The 26,079-nt window shown below is 40.7% G+C and overlaps 1 protein-coding gene across 4 annotated transcripts in view; it reads left to right on the top strand.

Annotated features, from left to right (window-relative positions):
- The window catches only part of LOC122549141 (coiled-coil domain-containing protein 102A-like), a 564,343-nt gene extending 561,856 nt beyond the window's left edge, over nucleotides 1–2,487 (top strand). For all 4 annotated transcript variants that reach the window (XM_043688474.1, XM_043688477.1, XM_043688476.1 and 1 more), the window contains one exon: nucleotides 1,817–2,487. In XM_043688474.1, the coding sequence (XP_043544409.1) occupies nucleotides 1,817–1,934 (118 nt within the window). In that variant the 3' untranslated portion in view covers nucleotides 1,935–2,487. The remainder of the gene's footprint in view (nucleotides 1–1,816) is intronic.
- The last annotated feature ends 23,592 nt before the right edge of the window (nucleotides 2,488–26,079 follow it).

Here is a 26,079-nt window from a genome sequence, read left to right as displayed (position 1 = left end):
CCTTGCTTTGGTTAACAAAGGTCTCAGGCATGAGACCAGTCAATAAAATGTCACTTTAATATTTCATACAAGCATTTCTTGATAGCAATTATAACGGCCGTCGATTGCACCGTGGATCCTGAGAACTAGAGTATGGAGATGATTGTAGAATGAATAACTGTATGATGTTTCCAGAGCATTAAAACTTGTTGTGTGACGATTATATTATTTCTACATTGTAACATTGAATTCAAAGGTATTTATTTGGCCATAAAACAGTTTGGGACACCCTGAGATTGTGAAAGACGCTATATGAATGCAAATCTTTCTATTTTACAGTCTCTACTTTGAGGAATTTTGATTGGGTGGCTCCAAATTGTTCTCCTTGTATGTGATTGGGCAGATTTTTAGGGCAATTGGGGAAAAATTTTGTATGTAGTATGTTCAGTAATCATATCAATCATTGAAAATAACCAATCAGAAAGGAAGAAAATGCAGACACAATCTGTGAGTAATACTAAAATTGACCATTTGGTGGAAAACAGAACAAGTATTAAAACAAAACCATTCGAAACTTAGTCCCTCACTGAGACAACGTTGACTGTGCTGTTCAAAGTTGAATAACATTTTAATGGTTTAGAATGAATTGAAGCATAAAATGATGTAAAACGTTGTGTCTTCAATCCACAAAAGCATGTTCAACCAATTAGTTTTAAAGGGTTCATCTCTATTTAAATAGCGAGTGGAGGAACTTGAAATTAATCAATGTGAGTGTTTGTATGATAACATAAGTAATTACCATACTGTTTTGTTTAAGTGTGAATAAAGTTTGCATTAATCTTTTTCTGCTTTATTATCTTAGCTTGTAGCAATCTTCGAACAACATCAAAAACTTACAATTGTATAAAACTTCTACTTTAGAAAAAAGCTTTCAGGCATTTCACAGAAGCAATTAGCAAACAACATTTGACACCGAACCTCCTGAGGAGATATTTAAGCAATTTGGTCAAACTGGTAGGCATCTAGCATCTTAAAGGAGGAAAGAGAAACAGAGAGGATTGGAGAATGAATTTCAGAGCTTAGGGTCCAAGTAGCAGAAGGCATAATCACCAATGGCTATGATAAAAAAAATTTAATAACGATCAAGAAGTCAGAAAAGGAGGAAAGCAGAGAGTGAGTAGGTTGTAGAGCTCGAGAAGGTTCCAGAGATAGGGAGGGCAAGGACAAGGGTAGAGGTTTGAAAACAACGATTCTGATTTTTAAATTATGGTGTTGACAATTAAATCAAGAGTGGAGAGAGTGTGTGTGTGTTCCTGGCCAGGCAAACATTACAATATTCAAATTTAATGGTGACAAAAGAGTGCATGAAGGTTTCAGCAGCAGATGAGCTGGGACATGGAGAGCGATGCACAATATAATGAATGTGATCTTCATAGAGTAGTGGATATGAGGTCAGAAACTCTGCTTAGAGGATCAAATAGGACCCCTACAATCTTGGTTCAGTTTCAAACTGTGGCCACTGCAGAGGATAGAGTCAGTGGCTAAACAGCTATATATTGCAAGGCATGGGATTTTAAATTCTATCAATATTCCAATGCACACTTCAGAATTCCTCATCCCAGAATTTAATAACCTCTGCTTAAGCTCCCTCGACTTAAGGATATGAGATATGTATCTACAGGGATAGTGTGTGGCACTTTGTATTGGAAAAACATAAGCTCCACCAATATAGATCTCATTGTATCTTAGCAATACGTTTTCACTTGGTTGACCAAATAAAGCTGCTATTGGAAGCTCAAATCAAAATGATTTTGTGATTTTGATCCTTTTTACATAGGTTAAGAAGACAGCAGACAAGTTCACTGTTTGGAATGAAGCTCAGCTCAGCGTATAACCCTGATGACTCTGCAGAAACAATCAGTGAAGAAGATGACCTGGAACTTGAAGTGAAATAAGATGACAAACCCAGTGTAACTGCCGTGAAAACAGGGAAACTGGTAAAAGATCAAAAATAAATGACTTCTCTTCAGGGTCACGCACAAAACAAACAACTTCTGTCAAGCAAAATAATGGAATAAAATGTCCATACATTTAGGATGAATTCAATCAAACTTTTAGACCCATCAGAGTTTTAAGTTACCTTTCAACAGAAAGAGATAATAATTATTTGAAACATTGTGTTCTGCAATCCATCACAGGTGTGTTGAATATGGTAATATATTTTGAACCATAAAATCATATATTCTGTTTATTCGTAAATACTCAGTGTACAGTTAACTCCACATCAAGTGGTCTGTAAAAACTATTACTATGATGTGAAAGTTAGAATATGGTCTTCCTGTTGCCCATTGGAAACAATCAGTTTCTCTTCACAATTTAAAGGGTGAATATGTCTGTCCTTTTCTGCTGCTGTTGACTGACTGGTTGGTTGTGAGGGCAAGCTTCAGACCCTCAATTCCTTGTGCATGGCATCCTGTCAATATCTTCCCCTTAGAGTTGACCTAGATGAAAAATCAGAAAGTTTTTGAAGAATCACACATTCAAATCCATTCTTCAAAAACTTTCTGATGCAGGTCCAGTTCACTATGCTAACTCATCCTTTGTTGTTGTCAGTTCATATATCCCATTCCCTGGTAGTCACACTTTGAACAGCCTCATGCACAAATGATTGCCATTGTATGGTGGACTATATTGGTACCACTGTCCTTCCAAATTTGAATCACTTCCACAATGAATTTTCATGGATTCTTACTGTAGAAATTTTGGATTCCAGAGTTTTCTTTGCAAGTTGTACACTTTCTTGTTATATTGCTGGGCACGTGATTGGGTTTTGGGCGTAGGACATCCAATGCTGGGGTCAAATGCAATCACAACCCCACACTATTTTAGAAGCAGTCATCCAGCAGGGATTTTCGCTGAATTGGCCAGTGAGCAGGCTCACATCCAATTAAGGGCAGTTGATGTGATCTCAAAGCTGTACAGCCAATGGGAGGCCCTTGAATTTAGAAGGAGCAGTGGCTGCATTTTGGTCAACTGAGAGAAGGCGCTTTCCTTTTGATTGAGGTGCTTCTCTCCAAATATTTAGATTTATAAATTTCAAAATATCCTCAGCGGCAGGGTCATCATTCTCAATTAGATCCCTCTGTGCAGTTTAGGCTGGGGCTGCAGGAGTATCACAGGCAGGTTGAGGGGTTTCAATGTCTGCTTGGAGTACCTAACCCTCCCCCAACTTGGTCTGTGACTGGAGGCCTCCATGAGGCAGCTGGCCTAGTCTCCAACACTGTGGGGTGCCAGAAAACAGGCTAGAAAATTCCAGTCAGTCTGTAACAAAAGGATTCACTCGGTCACCATCATTTGCAGGCACTTAGTCATTCCAACCTGATCCCTCCGGGAAACAGCCCAAAGATGGGTCCGCCTGACCAAATTCCTCTTGGTTGTGTTTAAAATGGCAGATCAGTTCAGGCGGCAGGGGGCATATCCCCGAGTGTGGCACTTAAGTATAGGATCTTCTCTTCTTGCTAATGACAAGAGGTGGGAAAGACATGAGATTTAGTGGAATGCTGACCTCTGTTCTCAAGTTCTGAAGAAGCCATACAGAACTTGAAACACTATCTGTTTTCTCTTTGCAGATGCTGCCAGACCTGTTGAGTTTCTCCAGCACTTTCTGTTTTTGTTTCATAATGTAACTTTCCTGATCATATCTGGCAAATCTAACCTCCAACAACAACAACACGATTTCTAAAGAGAGACATAGAGAGCCAGAACTGAAAATAAGGAGAAGAAGAAGGAATGGTCAAGAAGAATGACAAAAAATTAAAAATATGGATTTAAAGGATAAGGATAGAAGACTAAGGGAAAATCAAAAGTCAGAGGAGATGGGGGATTGTGAATTTGCAGACCATTCTGCATTAATAGGTGAATGCTCAGCTACGAATGATGGGATACTGGTCTGGAGTTCAAGGAACAGAGTTCTTCTTGGTGGGGCATTGATACACAATTTATAAGGATGGAGGAAGAGGCAGGGGTCAAGTCCATGAAGTGATTTAAATAGGAAGCAAATTTGAAATTTCAGGTGTTTGGGAGCCAATATAAATGAAAGAGAACAGAAGTAGTAGGGAATTGGAACTGAACACGAGCAACAAAGATCACATGAGCTGAAGTTTATGGGGGTTGCAGATCAGGACGCTGGCCAGCACAGCAATACAATAGCCAAAATGGGAGATTAGAAAGGACAGATGTCAGTCTCTGCAGCTGATGGGCTGATGTTAGAATCCGTAGTCCACAAAGGACCATAGGCCATCGCTGTCCATTAAAAAGAGACAATTGGTCATAAATAGCTTTAGGATAATCACTCCACAAACATAGGGTAAAGGTGAAGAGGCAGGCCTCCATGAATTGTTATGGCTGGTATCAGAATTGAAATCATACTGCTGCTTTTATTCTGCACCAGCCTAAAGTCATCTAGCCAACTGCACTAATCAAGCCCCTAACAGCTGAGCTGACAGAGACAATGATATTGAGGTGGACTTTCTGATGAAGAAGCATTGGGGTTGGCAACCCTCTCTGAAGCAAATCAGATGTCTCGGTTAAAACCCACCTCAGTCAGTGGCCAAGTCAGAAGGTGGAAATGATGAAGATATTATGTTGTGTCAGAGGTCTTCACCGTTTTTAACCAGTTGAAATTACAGACAGCCTGAGACTGGGTGTTCAGTAAATGGACTGACCCCACAGAGGTGGAGCTGGGTGACCTCAGCATGGATATGGGATCTAATCTCTTACATTTAGTTACTAAGAGGCAGTCCATTATGGAGGAAGAGAAAGGGTCAAAGGATATTAGAGTCATAGAGATGTACGGCATGGAAACAGACCCTTCGGTCCAACCCATCCATGCCGACCAGCTATCCCAACCCAATTTAATCTAACCTGCCAGCACCCAGCCCATATCCCTCCAAACCCTTCCTATTCATATACCCATCCAAATGCCTTTTAAATGTTGCAATTGTACCCGCCTCCATCACTTCCTCTGGCAGCTCGTTCCATACATGTACCATGCTCTGCGTGAAAAAGTTTCCCCTTAGATCTCTTTTATATCTTTCCCATCTCACCCTAAACCTATGCCCTCTAGTTCTGGACTCCCTGACCCCAGGGAAAAGACTTTGTCTATTTACCCTATCCATGCCCCTCATAAGTTTGTAAACCTCTATAAGGTCACCCCTCAGCCTCTGCCGCTCCAGGGAGAACAGACCCAGTCTGTTCAGCCTCTCCCTATAGCTCAAATCCTCCAACCCTGGCAACATCCTTGTAAATCTTTTCTGAACCCTTTCAAGTTTCACAACATCTTTCTGATAGGAAGGAGATCAGAATTGCACACAATATTCCAACAGTGGCCTAACCAATGTCCTGTACAGCCGCAACATGACCTCCCAACTCCTGTACTCAATACTCTGACCAATAAAAGAAAGCATACTAAATGCCTTCTTCACTATCCTATCTACCTGTGACTCAACTTTCAAGGAGCTATGAACCTGCACTCCAAGGTCTCTTTGTTCAGCAACACTCCCTAGGACCTTACCATTGAGTGTATAAGTCCTGCTAAAAATGCAGCACCTTGCATTTATCTGAATTAAACTCCATCTGCCACTTCATGGCCCATTGGCCCATTTGATCCAGATCCTGTTGTAATCTGAGGTAACCTTCTTCACTGTCCACTACACCTCCAATTTTGGTGTCATCCGCAAACTTATTAACTGTACCTCTTATGCTCGCATTCAAATAATTTATGTAAATGACAAAAAGTAGAGGACCCAGCACCGATCCTTGAGGCACTCCACTGGTCACAGGCCTCCAGTCTGAAAAACAACCCTCCACCACCACCCTCTGTCTTCTACCTTTGAGCCAGTTCTGTATCCAAATGGCTAGTTCTCCCTTTATTCCACGAGATCTAACCTTGCTAAAGGTAAGCTCCAGAATGTGAAAATGAAGAGTAAGAATGTCATTTGTGAAGATGATCTGCCTCCGACTAGAGATGAATATGAATAAAACCTGACAAATTTGCAGAAAACAGAGCTGCATATTGGTGAAAAGATATTGGAACTGGGTGGTGCAGTCAGTCATGTCAAATACTGCAGAGATGTCAAGGAGGGTAGGGAAGGATTGATGGCATATGATCACAATCATAGAGGATGCCATTCGTAAATTTTGTTTGGGCTATTTCGGAGAAAAAAATGCAATTTGGAGACAGTCACCATGGAGTTGTGGGATAATAGACAAGAGCTGAGTAAATACCTTCAAGCACTTTCAAAAGGCAGAGGAGACGAGAGGTGAGTCATAACAGGCAAGGAATGAGAAATTAAGATTCTCTTTTGATGGGAGAGGCTGATGGTTATGGTTTTAAAGGAAGATTTCTAGCATTGTAATTCATAGAGACTAGTTATTTACAATGTCAGCTCATAGTAGAAAAAGAAACTGGGTAATCAACAGCTCGCTGGCTGTGGATTCCAGAAGATGGTCTCAGTGACAAAAGAAGTTGGATAAAATATAAGGGCAAAGAAATGAAATATTCTAAGGATTCAGGGCTGGATCAAAAAGTAACCTGAGCAGATTGGTGGATAAGAGAAGTAAGGGGGAAGGGGCAGAAACAATTGACCAAATGGTTTCCAATATTAGTACGCAATGGACTATGATCTCCTGACACCTTTTAGTCTGAAAGATGTCTTCAGTCTCTGCAATGATCCTTTGTAGCAGCACTGAAACTCTCATGACATTTTGTTTTACCATGGTAATGTTATCAGTTCTTTAATGTAAACCGTTGCTGTTCAGAAACTTTCTGTTTAATCTGTATTTGTTATTGAATTAGTGAATGAATACTGTGGATGCAGCAAGGTGATACATCTGCACCCTCGTTCAAATATGTGCAGTTCAGTGTGCATTAATTAGTGTACATTTCCTTTCAGCCCTCAATCACAATGTATTATAGAAAGTTTCCTACACTGTAATCCACACCGCTTAATCATTGTAACTCAAGCGAGCTCAAGTACTTGTTTTGTTAAAATAAATTGACCACTTTTGGCAGTGTTGTAGATTTTAAAAAATGGAAACTCAGTTGTGTTGATTGGTTGTTCATTTTACTAGAAGGCGCTATAATTAGGTTCATTAATCTCATATTTTCAGGGTGAACCATCTCAGAATGATTAGGTAGTGTAACATATTCTGCAAGGAGAATACAAGGGCTGTCAGGTGAAAAGTACACAGGTAAATGCCCTCTATCTATTTATCAAGTGTGAATTTGTTCATTTTAATGTTACACTGTCCAAAGATTAATCTAATTTGTTTGATTGCACAGTTATTTCATATAACCGTTAGGCTGTTGTAGCAGGATCCATTTGAAACTGAACCAGCCAGAATAGGGAGAGCAGGCAACTGGTCTCAGTGCAGAATGAACCTTGTACATGATGCATTCGCTGCAACCACCATTTTAACTGCTTCGTTTTCAGACTTGGCCAAGGTGCTCAGCAGGAATTGGAAGGAGTCTCATAAATACATGTAAATCAGAGTCATTAGCATAATCAGTACCCCATATAATTTAAACATAAGTCCCAAGCAGCATCCAACCCATAGTAAAGCTTGTTATTTAAGGGCCACTCAAGGCAACTAGCTCAGAGGATATTTATGCCAATGTGATGTTTAATTGTCAATGAAGTTTCCAGCTTCCAGATTACCATTTCTTTTCACAATTGCTAGCTTTCACCTTCACTTAAAATATGCCTGAAGCATTGGTCAAGGGCATGGCGCCCAAAAGATGTCCTCAGAAAATAGCAACCCAGAGGCTGGTCAAAGGAGAGAAGTGGAAGAAGAGCTGGAAGGAGAGCTACAACATCTACATCTACAACGTGCTGATGCAGGTCCACCCAGACTCCTCCATCTCCCTCTCCTCCATCATAAGTGTCAACTCGTTCGTCAACAACATCTTCGAGCGCATCACCTGCGAGGCCTCCTGCCTCATCCACTACAGCAAGCAGCAGACTATATCCTCCTCGGCAATCCAGTTCCATTCCTTGGACATATCTGAAGAGCAGAACATCATGAGCTTCATTGGGAGCAGTATGTTTCCCCTCCCTCAGGAGATCAGTACAATTGTTTTCTACTACCTCTAAGTTGCGAATTACAAGCTGCTGTGAATCTTTCAATATACCATCACCACATGCAGCTTTTCTCTCTCCACTTTACCCTCCTTTAAGATGCTCCTCAAAACCCAACTTCTTCTATCCTGACAGTGCCATATGTGACTAGATATCAAATTTTATTTGTTACCACTCCAGTGAAGCTGTTTGGGATATTTCATTGTGTTAAAACGGTGAGGTACATATGTTGTTTCTAATTAAAGAAATGGGGTCACAGATTTGTGCAATGTCTGTAGCAGTGCATTTATCTTCCAATAATCAATCATCTCCCAGTGTTTGACTCTTCAGTCAACATCACTGGAGGGCTGCTGGGTGACACATGATACCCCTTACTTGCATGACTTACAATATTCCTCTGCAACTTCACCACATTACAGCAACAAGAGTATAATCAATGTCATGAGATCAACAGGGTGATTAATGACAACATAATAGGAAACATGCACTGGCAGACAATGAGCCAAGAACCTGCCTTCAGGCAAAGAACGAACAAATGAATGACAGAGCTAGAAAGCTAATGAATTAATTTACAATGCAAACTTTGAAGCTGCTGTGACACCAAATTTTACACCAAAGTGCCAAGTGTGATAAAGGTGATGAATTTTATTCCCAACAAACAATAGTCTTTTCTTCTGTTCTTTCACAACTGTCATTGGGAGCAGTATGTTTCCCCTCCCTCAGGAGATCAGTACAATTGTTTTCTACTACCTCTAAGTTGCGAATAGGCACAGCAAAGTAACTGTGCCTAACTGGTCATAATGCAACTTTCCAATACCCAGTTAAAAATCACACAACACCAGGTTATAGTCCAACAGGTTTAATTGGAAGCACTAGCTTTTGACGCACCACTCCTTCATTAGGTGGTTGGGGTCCACAACCACCTGATGAAGGAGCGGTGCTCCGAAAGGTAGTACTTCCAATTAAACCTGTTGGACTATAACCTGGCTTTTTGTAATTTGTACACCCCAGTCCAACATGGGCATCTCCAAATCATTCCAATACCCATAACCTGTTGATGGGAGGGCAGGTTGTAGATGCTCAATGACTGCTTGAAAAGCTTGATGTGCCATCTTATCAATCTGTCCAAGGTGGACACTCACTTTTCAAGATAGAGTTCAAAGCCTGCATTGCAACTTCCATCAGAGTAGAAAAGGCGGATAGTACTGAATTGTGAAGGCTCATTTGCTGCTCAGAGTTGTACTCAGAGAAAAGACATTGCACAGACTGGAGATGAACATCTCTACACTTTCAATCATGCTGCTGAAATCTCTTGCTGCATTTCCAGTACATTGTATGTCGGAAGGAAGCAGTTTTCTCTCAATACCTATATCCCCGAAGTTCTTATTGCTGTATTGCCAGGCAGCACTGGGAGATGACCTTGTCCTCTGGTGGGCTAGCTCCAGGGCTATTCCTTTCACCACTATCAACTACTCATCATTTAGATGTTTCACCATCTGCACCCTAGCTCATTGTCAAAGCTATGCTGAGTGCTTGTGATTGTATTTGGATGGGTTGGATAGAATGTATGATATTCTCCAAGGCATTTTTTTTTCTGTTGCATCCTGCTATAAAGGAGTTCTTAGAGAAGTGGTAAAAATTAAAATGACATTAAGTGTTTTAATATGACCAGGTGGCAGAAGACAGTTCAAAGTTGTGAAAGCTCCTGAAGAAAAGCTGTGGTAAAGTCATGGTTGTAATTAATAGTTAGAGACGCTGCTAGATAAGCCATCAGATTCACTTTTCCAAATGCCAGATCATTCAGTTTATGTCTCTAAACTCACAGGCTTCCACTTCATTTGAATGACAGGTGCAATTCTTGGTATGTTTTATATTTCAGATGACACTCTAACTTATATATGTGTCACAGGAATTTATTCGCCATACTTTTAAATGCTTGTTCATACTTCTCGCAGATAGCTTCCAGCTTTGTTCGCTTTTCTCTGCATCCACACCCAGGCTTAACTAATCAAACATATCCATAACCAACAGATTCACAACATCAATCACAGAACAATTGAACAGTACAACAACATCAGTTATTTTTCACTTGTCCTATAAGTTGAGATTCCAAGGGTATGGGATGAGAGCTGGAAGAGGAGCAAGATAAAATGAGAATATGCCAATCAAATAGAAGTCAGATATGTCCATGCTAGTTAATAGCTACAGTTATGGTTCGGAGAGAGATGGAGGCTGTTAATGTATGCAGAATAAAGTACTGGAAATATTGGTGTTTACTGTTATCGTGAAACTTGGTTACTGCACGTGTTTTAATCAGGCTGGCAAGAAACTAAATTTTTTTCTTATTTCCAAAGAGGCAATATTCTGGACATAATTCTGAGATTTTCAGGCAAATCAATAGCTGTGCAGGGCAGGTTAGGCTAGCTTGCTGACAATGGAGGGAACATAAATCAGTCAGATTTTGCATTACAGTATTTTAGTAAAAGATTATTGCATTGCAGCCAGCTGAATTATAAGTAAGCTTTTGTCCTGCAACTCTAAGCACTTGTTACCCATGTATTCAAAATCAGATGCTATACTGCTTAACTAACACATAAGATACCCCTATCAGAGTGACCTGCATTACCTGGAGTTGAGAGAATAGATTTATTTTAAGCATGTCGATGGGACTTTTGATTTCACATTGTCGGATTGGCAGAGTGGTCATTAGCATGGCACTTGCTGTTACAGAGAACTGGCTGGAAGGCTGCAACGAATAATTCATGAACTGTGTGACAGATTTCATATAAATCATTGCTGTGTTTTGCATTTGGCATACCATCTCCACTACCCCCCATCCTTACTTATGAATCAACTACAAGCTGAGTTTGCTTTTGAGATTGTATGCAATATGTGAAAGGAAAGGAAGAGGCAGAAAATGTCAGATTGCACCAGCCACACGCACGCAAGATTGTGAATGACAGTCAGATTGGTGGGTTCACAATCTCAGCCTTCTAAAAACTTTACTCAATCTAAAACAGCATCAAGAGGATTATTTTCACAGACTTTCATGGTGAACAACACTTCCTCAGTTCCCATTCTCATCCAGCTACACTAACCCCTTTCCCCATCCCGTAAACTAAGAGGCTTGGTTGAGTCCTCATTAGGTGGACAGTAAGGGGCTCGAGCAATTTTAGTTTAAGGCCTCATTCATTTGTCTGACTGGCTTCTGAGCTGATCACATCAGGAAATAGGTCGTCTGCCCATTTTCTCCTTCCGTTTTCAGAGGGGGTGAAGACTTCCCATGGGCTTAAACAAAGGCCTTCCCTGTTTTCAGATTTCAAAGTTGCCTTTTGATTATCTTATTGGTAAAGAACTAGGAGTTCTATTCTTACTTGTGTTATGGACCAGACCAAACCCCCCCCTCAAAATATATTAAGATGATACCTAGACCCTGACTTTTTCTTATTTTAAAGGCAAGCGTGAGGCGTTGTATTCTGGATGTGACTCAATTGGTCAAATTGCCGGATTTGAAGCAAAATACACTTTATTCATAAACTATAGTTAAAATATAACAAAAGAAGAAACTGGCCTAACAACTTTATTGGAAAATTTAACGGATTAATGGATTATTTTACTACTAACCAGGAACTGTTCCAATCTAATAACATCCCATATATTCACCCTTGACAAAGGCAAATTCATAAAAACTGATTGTCTGACGTGCAACTTCAGCAGCAGGAAGAACCCCTCTCAGCTTTTAGCTGTAACAGAGAGAGGAAAATCAGCTTTAACATCCAGCATCAACTGGTGTTTACTGTTATCGTATCCCACCCATTCTGGCTGCTTCTAATGTCTCTAATTCCACAAAAGAAAAGTCCTCACAAACTTTATGGGCTTGCAATAGATAGCTCATCATCTCTGTTCTAAAAAATACACCTCTTAACGCCACAGTATCATCACACTTGCATCTACAAATGTATCCTCAAAAAGGCACATCACTGATGACCATACCATAGTGTATCATTCTGTAGTACATGGAAATGCACTCTATCTAAGCTTCAATATCTGTCTCAAAGTGCAGTTTTGAACTTCTGGATACCACAAAGTGTAACAGACGTCATATTAATTTAAAGATTAGTGCAAGCACGATTGGCCGAATGGTCTCCTTCTGCATTGTACTAATTCTGTGATTTTGTGAAGGAGATATAATTTGTAGGGTTGCATCCTGAAGCCTCCCTGACAATCCTGTGAAGGAAGTAAAGTCAGTAGGTACTCTATGCCCCTTCATTTGCAGAAGCATCTGAAGGATCACTGTCCGGCAGGCTTGGTATTGGGAGTGGAGAAGTCAGTGTCAATACCACTGTTAACAGGACCTGACTTAAGCATATGAAGAGATTTAGTAACTTCACATGGAAAGCAAGGAGGAATACAAACACTCATCCTTCCAGGTCCTGCAACAACACATGTCAGTCCCTCTTTAACCCTCTCCTCTGCTGTTGTTAAATATTGCTTCTCATCTATTGCATTTAGCACTGGGGAATTTAACATTTGTCAGCTTCTGTCACTAGTCCAATGTTGCAACCAGATCCTGGGTGAAATTCCCCAAGTCATGAGGGTTCTGGCTGTGATATCCCAAATGATCAATTGTCCAGGTGAGGAGTGATGAACCAGCACCCCTTCTTTATTCATCCATCACTCAGTTTGTTGCCACAAAGTTAAATTACAAAAGATGCCCCTCCTTGTCAATGCCTTTTACCCAGACAAAGGAATTCATGTTGAAAAACCAGGAGTTCTTGAGTTAACAAAAGTTTATTATTTACTAAATACAAGAAGAAAATAATGCACACAGATTAAAATTGAGAAGTGAATCCAATAATAGATCTAAATTTTTAAAAAGGCAGTCTTGTGAATAAATGGTTGTTAGTGGAACGTTGTCAGTTGGTGGATTTCAGGATTATTGGCTTTGTAGGTTTAATTAAAAATCTTTTGTCCTTTTTCTTTTTGACGGTGGTTGGTTAATTAGCTTCTAGCACTCAAAATGAGGAAGTCCATTACCTGCAATACATGAGTCACCCTCTCCATTTCCTTGCAATCTCCCACTGTCAACATTATTTTTTAAAAAATCATTTTTCAGCCCCTTTCAGATTTGGACTTGAAATCTTGACTCTGTTTTCCTCTCCACAGATGATGTCAGACCGGCATTCTCTGTTACTATTACGCATGTGTAACTAGTGAGTGGTTACTCAAACTGACCGTCACACCATACCAGTGCTCAAATCAGGCTAGCACTCATGAGTACCTCAGCCAACTGGCACACACAAACACTTCAGGTCACTAGTGCACCTTCTTTCACTAGCACATACAGCCCAGGCTTGATCTGACTTTTAACTCCTGTTCTCAAGTATTCTTGAAAGTGGAAGGCATAAAGGTGTCTCTCATCGAGAGTGCTGTCTTTTCCCCCATCATGTTCCCAGTCTACGATAACAGTTTGAGATTACAGCTCCATATGTAGTGCATTTCTCCCCTTTAATGTCCATTCCTTTGAAGCTTCCCGATACCATGTTGATTGTGACATTCCAGAGTGTCTCTTTGTGGATAGCAACTGATTTAATATCTGCAGAATTTTTGGCTGATGTCCTTTTGTTTAAAAAAAGTTGTAACTGAAAGTTAAAATCTCTGTCAATACAGAAGGATTCCTGTGATACTATGACATTTTCCCTAACCTCCCACAATAAATGATATTAGAAAAAGAGAGAAAGGGATAAAAAGAGTTGAATATATGAAAGGACAAATGTGTATCACACAGTTTTATTCTCCTGGCCTCAGTTACTTATATCTAGTCATTTGTAACTAGGTTTTGGACAGGCCATCTGCAGTAACATTTGATTTTCGGGAATGATGTGGATGATTTTTTTAGGTGGTATAGTTGAGGAAACAAACTCCAATGGATTCATTTGATGATCTGGGTCTTAAACTTTTTCACAAAAGTTAATGAGTTGTGGTCTCTGTACCTACTGCTGACAAGTATTTCCAAATGTTTGAGAATCAGTAATAAACTGAAGATTTCCTTCTTTATTGTGAAATACCACTTCTGATGTTTTGTGGCAAAGTGCTCGATTGGTTCCAAATTCACTTTCCTTAAAGAGGACAGCCCCTATCCTGATGTCACTGACATCCATGTTTATTTTAAGTGTTTGGTTAAATAGTTTAGACCTAGATGATCAAGCTCGCTTGTTAAAATGGCCTTTGCTTTTTATAGTGTTCCTCTGTCCAAATGACCTTTGATTTTTCAGAGTAGGTCTGTCAGTGATACAGCTATTGGACTCGAGTTTGGGACCAAGTTTTGATAAAACCCGCACATTCCCAAGAATCTCATGATTCCACGGCAGTTTCCAATGACCCTTCTGTACTCGTGTAAAACTGGACATATCCTAACGGTAGTGATCAGCTTAAATGGACAATTGGCCATGACCAAGCCTCCAGACTGTGTGTGGATTGTGCCTATGACTGATTGTACCAGGACCCCTTGACCAATACCTGCACCCTCATGAATGGACTGAGGACTAGCTCTAACCGCATGGCCATTTGGTTGAATAAAAGTGCAGTGCATATGCTGCACAGGCAGCTGGCAAATGCTTTTGATTTTAGATTGATATCTCAGTGCAATATATCAGGCTGCTGCCCCCTCACCACATACCCCAACACACTGCCCACCATACCAGCCAGATTTCTGATGAGCATTACAAGCAACTGTCCGTATGTCTGCATAAAAGAGCACGTCAGTATATCCTTGTGGAGCTGTGGCCTATACAACTTCAGGCTGATTTGGGCTTGGGTGTTGGCCGTAATATTTCCTCAACCTCAGTGTTACTAGTGCCTGGTGAATCTCTGTCCACTCCCCTTTTACAGGCTTATGAGATTAGATTAGATTCCCTACAGTGTGGAAACAGGCCTTTCGGGCCAACAAGTCCACACCGACCCTCTGAAGAGTAACCCATCCCCCCTCTGACTAATGCATCTAACACTATGAACAATTTAGCATGACCAAATTACCTGACCTGCACGTCTTTGGATTGTGGGAGGAAGCCACCGTGAAACCCACACAGACACTGGGAGAATGTGCAAACTCCACACAGACAGTTGCCCGAGGCTGGAACCGAACCTGGGACCCTGGTGCTGTGAGGCAGCAGTGCTAACCACTGAGTCACCGTGCCGTGAGGTGTGGGGGTGGGGTCTCCATTCCCTCATCAGCTTTAACACTCCTTCTAGATTCCTGAAAAATGTTTCCGAGTGCAATATCAGAGAGGAATCCACTGGCTCTCCGTAGATTGCTTGGCTACACAGGGAAAATGCCAAGCTCTTTCTCCTGCAGCTGTTTGCTCTCCCTGAGCTCAATGATATTCTGAGTGACCACTGGGGCTGCTGTTACCTTTAATCCCACCAACTAGTTGACAAGGAAGCAGGTCAACCACATCCACAGGCAGAGTGAAAGAGCTCTCATAGTCATGGGACACAAGGTCACACTCCAGATGCACCTGGTAAAAGGGGATGGACATGTCCACTCCTTCAATCTCCATTACCAGCATGTTGACACACACTGCATGCTCTGGTTGGAAGGCCATGCCTTCACCAGTATTCCTCAGACTTCCTTGCCTCACCCGTCCTTTAGACACAAAATCCCAGTAAATCTCAGTGAATTGTTTAACCTCATCCTTACTCTCAGAAATACCTTCACAGGGATTTGCAGTTGAAGTCAGAACCTTAGTCCAGTCTGCTATGATTTCTGACTGACTCCCATTCTCTGCACAGTGTATCAGTGCCCTTATAAAACCAATTGGTTTCTCTCATAGTCTCTAGCAGTTGACTTTGATATACCCTGTCTTTCAGCGGTTAAAATATATAGGTTTCTTGGCTTCACATCCCATCTCAACACCACACTTTCTATCCTGGGGAAGTTTCCAAGTGTTTCCCTCTTTCCCACGGGTATTCAGTTTCCTTTTGTGCTGCCCTCTTCTATCTTCTCCAGTTGGTCGGGGGTGACTAGGGAAAGGATTCTTCTGGAACAGGGGTAGGTATGTGTATCACTTCATTGTCATCAGCTAATGTGGCATCCTGCTCTGATCCAGTCACTCCCTGTTTCTCAATATGCATTATTTTTGGAAGGGAACTGGAGTATTTAAACCCCTCAGGGAGTCATGAAGTCACACAGCACAGAAACAGACCCTGTAGTCCAACCCGTCCATGCTAATCAGATTTCCTAAACTGAACTTATCCCATTTGCCTGCATTCGGACCATATCCCTCTGAACCTTTCCTATCCATGTATATGTCCAAATCTCTTTTAAATGCTGTAATCGTACTCATCTCCACCACTGTCTCTGGCATCTTATTCCATATAATTGTTTCATGGAGGATTTCATAAGCAGTTAAAAACAAACTGCATAAGCTTTTTTAATGGCGGGTACATCTGTCCAGGCCGTTTTTTTTGAGGGTACGGAATTTTTGATAGTACGTCTCTAATGGCTGCACATTTAAGATACCTTTTTTTTAAACTTCTTAATAATTACTTTGCTCAGGAAAGAGGAATAGCCTTGGTGAGCTTTCCCCAGCAGCTTGCTCTGCAGTAATAAGGACCACCATTGGATTGGCTTGTTTAAGTAATGTGCTACTAACTTGTAGAAGTAAAGGAGGCTTCCGATTTTGTCTCCTCAAACGTAAGAACTAATTGGACAAACTGTGTCGCCATCATCCTTAAGTCTAATTTAATGGTGCCATAGGATTCCTGGTCCTCAGCTAGACTGCTCTTAGTTCAAATCCTGTATCCCTTTGTCTGCGATGTAATTCATTCTCTTCCTTCCTTGCCGTTTCTTCTTTTTTCCCCAATTTTTCTGTGCTTCCCTTTTCCTCCCTTTCATCTCTCTTGCTCTCACTTTTCCTTTCCTTCTCATTTTCTTCTAATTCTAATTTCCCCTGTTTCAATTTTAATCTCTCTATGCTATCCATTTCACCATCCTCAGTTCTCAACTGTAAACTATTGATCACCCATCTTAAAATTTTGACTTTTTTAACTTTCACATAAGATTGGAACTCCAAGTGACTCAGCCAATCTGCCAGCATCTGTACAGAGAGAAAGAAAGTTAATGTTTGAGTCCAGTATGACTCTTAATTAGAACAATTCTCATCACCTACATCCACTAGCAAACACAGACCAGGGTTGAAGTAGCTTTCACTCTGCTTTTGAGCAGCTTGAAAGTGGAAGAGGCAAAACATTTCTCCTGCCCACAGTATTGTCTTTTCTCACATCGTGTTCACAGAAGTAATCAATCCCATGAGATTACAGCTCAGTTTGTAATCCATTTTCTCCCTTTTGAGTCCATTCTTTGAAAGTCCCTTTAATCAATATCAAGTGTGACATTTCAGGCTCTCTCCCTCCAGCTAGTCACTGAATTTATGTCTGTAGTCACTTTTGGCAATCTTTAAAAAAAAACTTGAATTAGAAGTTCAATGTGTCTGGAAGTACTTGAGGGTTCCCCTGGCGTCATGACATTTAGCATCATGTACTCACAAGTAATCATTCTTTATGTTGGACACATGGTAAGGTTCTATAAAATCATAGGTCTAAGAACAGAATTAGGCCATTCGATCCATCGAGTCTGCTCTGTCTTTCGATTACAGCTGATATGTTTCTCAACCCTGTTCTCCTTTTTTCCCAAGAATGTTTGATCTCCTCACTAATCAAGAACCTATCTCTCTTTTTCTTAAATACACTCAATGACCTAGCCTCCACAACCTTCTGCAGCAAGGAGTTCTACAGCTTCACTACCCTCTGGCTGAAGATATTTCTCCTCATCTAAGGTTTAAAGGGTCATCTCTTCACTCTGAGGCTGTGCCCTCAGGTCCTATTCTTTCCCATTAGTGGAAACATCTTCTCCACATCCCCTCTTTTTAGGCCTTTCAGTACTCTCTAAGTTTCAATGAGTTCTCCTTTCATCCTTCTAAACACAATTGAATACAGACCTAGAGTCCCCATATAATAAGCCTTCATTCCCGGGATCATTCTTGTGAAACACCTCTGGTCCCCCTCCAGTTTCAACACATCCTCAAATATGGGCCCAAAGGCTGCTCACAATATTCCAAATGCGGTCGGACCAGAGCCATGTAAAACCTCAGCAGTACGTTCCCTCTGAAACACTGTAACTTTTCAGTGGAGTATCCAGCCCATAATGAGTCTCACTCTTTCCCATACTCATCATCTATCTGAACTTAGCTAAATGGGAGAGAACTGAGTGCAGTCAGTTCCTTCTTTTTTCCCTTTTGCTTGCTGAAAACTCAGTTTATCTTGCCAAAGTTAGTCCTTGTCCTGATCTTTACAGTACTTGGTCATCAATAGACTCTTAATTCCAGACTTTTTTAAAAGTGCTATGACAGAATTCAAACCCACGTCCCCAGAATGTTACTGGGATCTCTGGATTAATAGTGGAGCAGTAATAGCACCAGGCTATTACCTTCCCTTTGATAGTGACGGGACATTGCCAAATAGCCCAGGCTGTGCAAGATCTGCGCTATTTCTGGGAATTTTCTAGTCAGGAAGTATGTTGCAGTGACATTCCCTCTTCCCCCATCCCATAGCCCATTCCAACACCACCATCCAAACTCTTCCCCGCCTATCATCCCGGGACTTAACCAAGGGCTAATGAACCAGGTTTTCTGATACTAATGCCTTCCTTCTACTGAGTTGACAATAGAGGTGAGAGAAACTGAAAATGTTGATGACACCTGAGGATGGGTTTCAGTTGATGCTCTGACTGTGGCTCAGTTGTTTAAGCCTAAGTTGAGACTTCAGTGCAGAGGGAGTGCTTCGCTGCTGGTGGTGCTCTTTCTGCCTTCTCAAATCATAAAAGATCCTATGGCACCATCCTAAGGAACAGCAACATATTTATATTCTTAGTGAACTTTTCAATATTTGTTCCTCAATCAACATTACAACTTTTTAAATTAATTGTGCAACATCTCTAGTCGCCTTTGAAAAATAAAATAGATTATCTCATCATTATCACATTGCTGCTCGCGAGAGTATGCTGTGTGCAGTGCTTCCCATATTGTATCAGCAATTACGTTTCAAATGGACTTTTGAGGTTGTTAAGAACTTTGTGATACCCTGCGATCGCAAAAGGTGCTCTATAAATACAAGTCTTTCTTTGCTCCTTATTCAGCATACATCCAGATAATATGTTGTCCAACTATATTTTAAATCTAATCTGGCCAGTTTATTTCTTGAGCATCTAAACATTGATTTTTAGAACTCTGTGATATATTTTGGTTTGTTCTCAAGAAAATTACTTCCCTAAATAAATTCAAAATTTATGGAAATTATTGTCCTGCAGTGGATATTGTACCCACTGATGTGGGTGTTGAAGAATAAATTAATTTCTGTTTTCTGTACTGTTTCACACTGGTCAATTTTGCATATTTTACTATTCCCATCGTGTTTATCCAATTTCAATATTGAAAATGTAGCCGCACTTTAAGCAAAAGAAGGTTACAAGATGGCTGTACTACAGCACATATAAAGTAATCTCCATAGATGGTCTTCAAAATAACTTGCAAAGTGGAAACTAGGTAAACACTCCACCCTTCAACTTAGGTTGAAATGCAGCCCTGATAAATAGATAAAGTTGCCTTGTTGATATTAAAGATTCCACATCAAATTGTCTCATCCATATTCTTGGCAAAACTGACTCAACAACATAAAAGTGGCTAAAGTTTGATGTATCACCAATAACTGGGCAATTCCACAAAGAAAGTGGAAGGAATGAAAACAGCATTTGAGAGAGGCAAGCACTTCAAAATAAACCAAGGATCCTAAGGCCTGTCAGCAAAGGATAAGAAAATATAAGCTATAAATATAAGACATAGCAGCAGAAATAGGCCAATCAGCCCATCAAATCCATTCTGTCATTCAATGAAATCGTGACAGATCTGATATTCTTCAAGTCCATTTTCCTGCCTTATTTCAATAACTCTGAAATGCTTGCTGATTAAAAATCTGTCTCTCTCAGCGTTGAATATACTTAATGGCCCAGACTTGATAGCCTTCTGAGATAAAGAATTCCACAGATACATCACCCTTTGTGAGAAAAAAAACCCTCCTTATCTTTGTTTTAAAATAGGTAACCCCTTGTTCCGAGATTATATCCTTTACTCATAGGTTCACTCACTAAGGGAAATAACTACTCTGCATCAACCTTGTGAAACCCCTAATAATCTTACTTGTTTCAATAAGGTCTCCTCTTATTCTTCTAAACTCCAATAGCAATGCACAGCACTCTATTAATATAAACGTCTCATATCCAGGGTCTCAAAGGGACCATGTTTGGTTGCAGGATTTGTTGGATGTGTTGCTGAAACTCCAAGGGATACGGTCTATCTCTTTCTATCTCTAAGTCACCAGGAAGGACAAGAAAAACACCATCTCCAGCAATTCACACACTAAGTTGACTTGTACTGATAACTGCCATTCCTTCAATATTACTGAGCCAAAACAGTAGAATGTTTTGTCCAACACCACCATTTGAAGCAGGAGCAGTTACAAGGAATTCTGTGATTCCCAGATGAAGATTCTACCTGACCTCCTCAAGGAATTGGTGATAGGAAATGCATACAAACTTTCCAGTGATTCTCTAAGAATGTCTATGTTATTGTACCTTCCAAACTGGGGACTGACCGAAGGGGAATGCATGGGATGTTGCAAAGGTCCTGACTGAGCAGGAGCAGATCAGTAAAAGACGGTCAGCTTGCTATTGGGAGGGTCTGCTTGCTGCTCTGCTCAGTTGATGAGTTTGGGGAAATCCAGGAAACCGAGTTTTGAAGGACAGATGCTTCTGATTAGAAAGTGGCTTGGGTTGTGCCAAGCAGCTGCTACAGGTGACAAACAGCTCAGGTAGGAGGCTACACTACCTGCATGAGTACAGGCCTGTTATGATTGTGTTATATCACTGTGGTTTACTGTGCTGAGGATCCAGAGACATCTGTAGACGATATCTCTACAGATCTGTAGTAACCTGTGTTTCTCTTGCTGATGATAATGGTGTGAGTTCCAGAGTGGAGTAGGAAATCACTTTTATTTTCGATGTATGCAGAAGGTTGCTTACTGAAATGCCTGTCAAATACTTCACAGTTTTCATCGGAGCTTTTAAATTTATTATTGCACCAATGCGTGGCCATGGTGAGACCAGCAGCAGAATATGAACATACAGTAATGGCGCTATCTTTCATCGCTTCTGTATTAGCTGCAAGCCAGGCAGAGAGTATACAGCATCTGACTTGTAAATAGTCGCAGAAATGGTACATGTATTTCATGAGTCATCTTAAGGAGGGAAAAAAAGCCTCAGTTCTACAACAATTCACACAGTTAGTTCTGCCACTGTGACAGCAGGAAGATGAATTAACACAGAGTTTCCAAGAGAGGCACCATGGTAACAAACAGTGAGATTATCAAGAAACTGCGTATAAATTTAAGATGTTGTAAATGCTGAATTTCTTTTTGAAGAAAATGGCATAATATTGGGAAAAGGTTTCATCTGGTTGAAACATCATGAATTTTGTGCATTTGATGAAAAATTAAATCTTAAGGGAGATGATATATTCTTTAAGAGTTTGGAGGAAATGTAGAAATAGGTTTAATGCAAGGGGTACATTTCCAAGGTAAGAGATGGAGTATTATTCATTTCTACCTGTAGATTTTGCTTTGAGAGTCTTGGAGAACTGCTGTAGAGTTCACCAGGTGCAGAAACATCCACACGCATATTCCATTTGTTCTGCCCAAATTTTTCCAAATGTAGAGGGATAGGGATAGAAATGTGGAGTGACTGGCAGTCCCCTGAGTGCTATATTTTGCATCCTGGGAGATCAGTGATTCAAATTTCCCAATTCAATGCATCCCTGCACAATTCACAAACAATAACAGAAATTGCTAGAGAAGCTCAGTTATTCAGGCAGCATTTGTGAAGAGAAAGCAGAGTTACCATTTCGGGGTCCAGTGACCCATCTTCAGAACAATTCACAATTCATTGACACTCCTCCACCCAATACCCCCACCGCCCTACACTAACCCCCACATCCAAGTCTGTCGGTGAAATCTAAGAGTCACAATAGAGAGGGCCTGGCAGTGTCTGGCAAATTGATGGCAACCTTACTGAGGCTGTTCTGAGAATTCCCAATGGGATTTAATTACAATTTGGAAGTCTGTTACCTGATATTAATACTCCTGGCTCTTGCACAGAGAACGTTCTGCCTCCTTGAGACTCCCTTCCACAACAGCAGTGCCACTGAAGCATGTGGTCAGTGCCAGTACTGCAGTAAATCCAAGGACAAGGATCTGATCCCTACAGCTACACCAGACATGAGCCCTATTTTGGGAATAGTGATTGCTATGCCACAGAGATCACTAGGCTGGGTTATTTTCTTTTGAAGAGGGAGAATGAGGAAGAGATTTGATTGAGGTGTACAAGGTTGTGAGGGACCTGGATACAGTGGATGGGAAGGACTTATTTCCCTTAGCAGACAGAGTGACTAGAGTGGGCATAGATTTAAAGTTATTGGTTGAAGGATTAGAGAGGAGATGAAGGAAATGATTTTCACCTGGAGGGAGGTAGGGGTCTGAAACTCACTGCCTGAAAGGCTGGTGGAGGTAGAAACCCTCAATTTGTTCAAAAGATGTTTGGATATGTACCTAGAGTCCCTTAACCTCCAGCGAAGGACCAAGGCTGGAAAATGGGATCAGGCTCGGTGGCTTAATTTTCAGCCAGCAAAGATACAACGGGCAGAAGGACCCCTCCTGTGCCTTAAAGCTTATGTTTAATGGGTGTGGTATCAGTTAGAATTGAACAGGAAGAAAAATAAACATGATTATGATAGACTAGATGCTATGTTTATTCTTGCGGGTCAGAATGAATTTAGAAAAACTGAAAGCTGAAGTGATGGGATTCACGCAATAGAAATTATCATAGTGATTGGAGTTTAGATTTGTTGGCACAACCTCTGAGAGGGTGAACATAAAACAATTTGCATACAGATGAAAATCTTATAATCAAAAATATGTTGCAGTTTTTTCTGGGCAACAGCAACATGAATAAGAACAGAATATAAGTGGGGCTGCTCTATACTTTTAACTAACGTCTTCAAATGGAATCAACCAAGTAAAAGATTAATTGCAACTTCTTATGTGGCCATAAGATAAAGGGGAGAGAGGAAACAAAAGGTGATTAGCTTGCTGTTTGGATTACTGAACGGAGCAGAGGACAATAATGTGATCAAATTTGTAAGGAGAAAACTCAGTTGCTAAAATCCCCTACAGATGACATTTTTTTGTGAAAATGGAAGCATATGGTCCAATGGTGTCGAAAGCAGCAGGACTAACGACAGCCTGAAGAAATATTAGTGCAGTCTCTGTGCAGCATAGATAAAGGAGAAATGTCTACCGGCAGCAATGCAGAAGATATCACCTACAACAGTAAGACAATATCACGCTTCAGTGATCTCTCCACAGAACCTAACAGACAGGGAAGGGATTTTAATGCAGTTAGATAGCGGGTCTCCACAGCTCAATTTATCCTGTTTGATGCCAGCTGATCCTTCACTGGGAGACTCCTCATTTTCTACAACTGGAAGGATTTGAAGCAAAAGAATTCTCTACCACATCCACTGTCAGAGGTTGATATCACCTTGATAGGAGATTTTTCAAAGTTTATCCTCACTGCACTGAAAGTTAATGGAATTTGCTTGTTCCTTTTCACATTGCCAACTCTGTCACAGTAAAATACCAACTATTTTAACTGTTTTAATGAGAATGAATGATTGTACACACAATGTTTTTTACCTCCATCAGTTTTACTTCTTTATGTATTTAAGTGAAAAGATCATCTGTTTCAACTGAAGATTTTGGCATGATATAAATGAGAATTAATCTTGACACACCTACTGCCTTCACTCACCACAACCAGCAGGAAAAGGGGTAGGGAGGGGACAGGGGAATGGAAAAAAGTCAATTTTCTGATCAACTCATTCAGAGATGTTATTACACACTTCTAGAACAGATGGGACTTGAATCCAGGACAATGCAATTAGTAAAGAAAAATTAAAGATGTGTGGCACACAATTATAGTGTTCTAGAGTCATAGAGATGTACAGCACGAAACAGAGCCTTGGGTCCAACTTGTCCATGCCAACCAGATAATCTAAATTAATCTAGTCCCATTTACCAGTGCTTGGCCCATATCTCTCTAAACCTTTCTAATTCATGTATCCATCCGGATGCCTTTTAAATGTTGTAATTGTACCAGCTCCACTACTTCCTCTGGCAGCTCATTCCATACACGCACCACCTTCTGTGTGTGAAAAAGTTTCCTCATAGGTCCTTTTAAATCTTTCTCCTCTCACCTTGAACTTATGCCGTCTAATTTTGGACTCTTCTACCCCAGGGAAAAGACTTTGTCTATTTATCCTATCCATGCCCCTCACAATTTTATAAACCTCCACAAGGTCACCCCTCAGCCTATGATGCTCCAGGGAAAACAGCCCCAGCCTATTCAAACTCTCCCTGTAGCTCAAACCCTCCAACTCTAACAATGTCCTTGTAAATCTTTTCTGAACCCTTTCAAGTTTCACAACATCCTTCCTATTGGAGGGAGACCAGAATTGCACACAATATTCCAAACAAGTCTGAGATGCCTTTGCGTATGTTGACCATTTCTTGTTTTTTTGATGGTGGTACATTCTAAAGAGAGGCAGAATGTTTATTCTTGTTTTTGTGTGACTTTTCAGGTTCAGGTAGGTCTGAAAATTCAGGAATTTCAGTGATAAAGTGGTTACAGTACAGGAAATGGCTGAGAAGGCGGATCTGAAAAGTGAGTGATGAGTGGTTGACTTTCTTTGAAGATAATCACAATGAATAACACTAATATATGCTCAATGAAGCCCCCTCCCAAGCCCCAACACCACCACCTCACCCCCATGTCATATATCAGTTTTGATTTTCCTTTTTGTTGTACTTGCATGGTGCTTTTATTTTCCTGAGCTATTCTTTCCAAACTCACTTCTTGTTGTGGGTCCTTGTCCCTTGAAAACCAAACAGTAATCGATTATACTCTATATCTGCACTGTCCAGAATTCAGGGAAAATCTTTGTTAAAGTGGTTAGACTACTGGATGTGAATACAAGACCTCTCGTTGTCTTAGACTATAGTATGACAGAAGAATTGCAAAAGACAACATTTTAAACTATATGTTATTAAACAATTATGTTAAAACTAACAAAAAAGCAGTCTCAGGCGATAATACTGTAGCTTGCACTATTTTTGCAGTACATTGTTTATTATAGTCAATAGACAATAGACAATAGGTGCAGGAGTAGGCCATTCTGCCCTTCAAGCTAGCACCACCATTCATTATGATCATGGCTGATCATCCTCAATCAGTATCCTGTTCCTGCCTTATCCCTATAACCCTTGATTCCACTATCCTTAAGAGCTCTATCCAACTCTTTCTTGAAAGTATCCAGAGACTTGGCCTCCACTGCCCTCTGGGGCAGAGCATTCCACACACCCACCACTCTCTGGGTGAAGAAGTTTCTCCTCAACTCTGTTCTAAATGGCCTACCCCTTATTTTTAAACTGTGTCCTCTGGTTCGGGACTCACCTATCAGCGGAAACATGCTTCCTGCCTCCAGAGTGTCCAATCCTTTAATAATCTTATACGTCTCAATCAGATCCCCTCTCAGCCTTCTAAACTCAAGGGTATACAAGCCCAGTCACTCCAATCTTTCAACGTAAGACAGTCCCACCATTCTGGGAATTGACCTCGTGAACCTACACCGCACTCCCTCAATAGCCAGAAAGACCTTCTTCAAATTTGGAGACCAAAACTGCACACAATATTCTAGGTGCGGTCTCACCAGGACCCTGTACAACTGCAGAAGAACCTCTT

Source organism: Chiloscyllium plagiosum, chromosome 4 (genome assembly GCF_004010195.1).
Source record: "Chiloscyllium plagiosum isolate BGI_BamShark_2017 chromosome 4, ASM401019v2, whole genome shotgun sequence".
Classification (NCBI taxonomy): domain Eukaryota; kingdom Metazoa; phylum Chordata; class Chondrichthyes; order Orectolobiformes; family Hemiscylliidae; genus Chiloscyllium; species Chiloscyllium plagiosum.
Note: the sequence above shows the minus strand (reverse complement) of the source record. Positions and strands in the feature narration are given on the sequence as shown.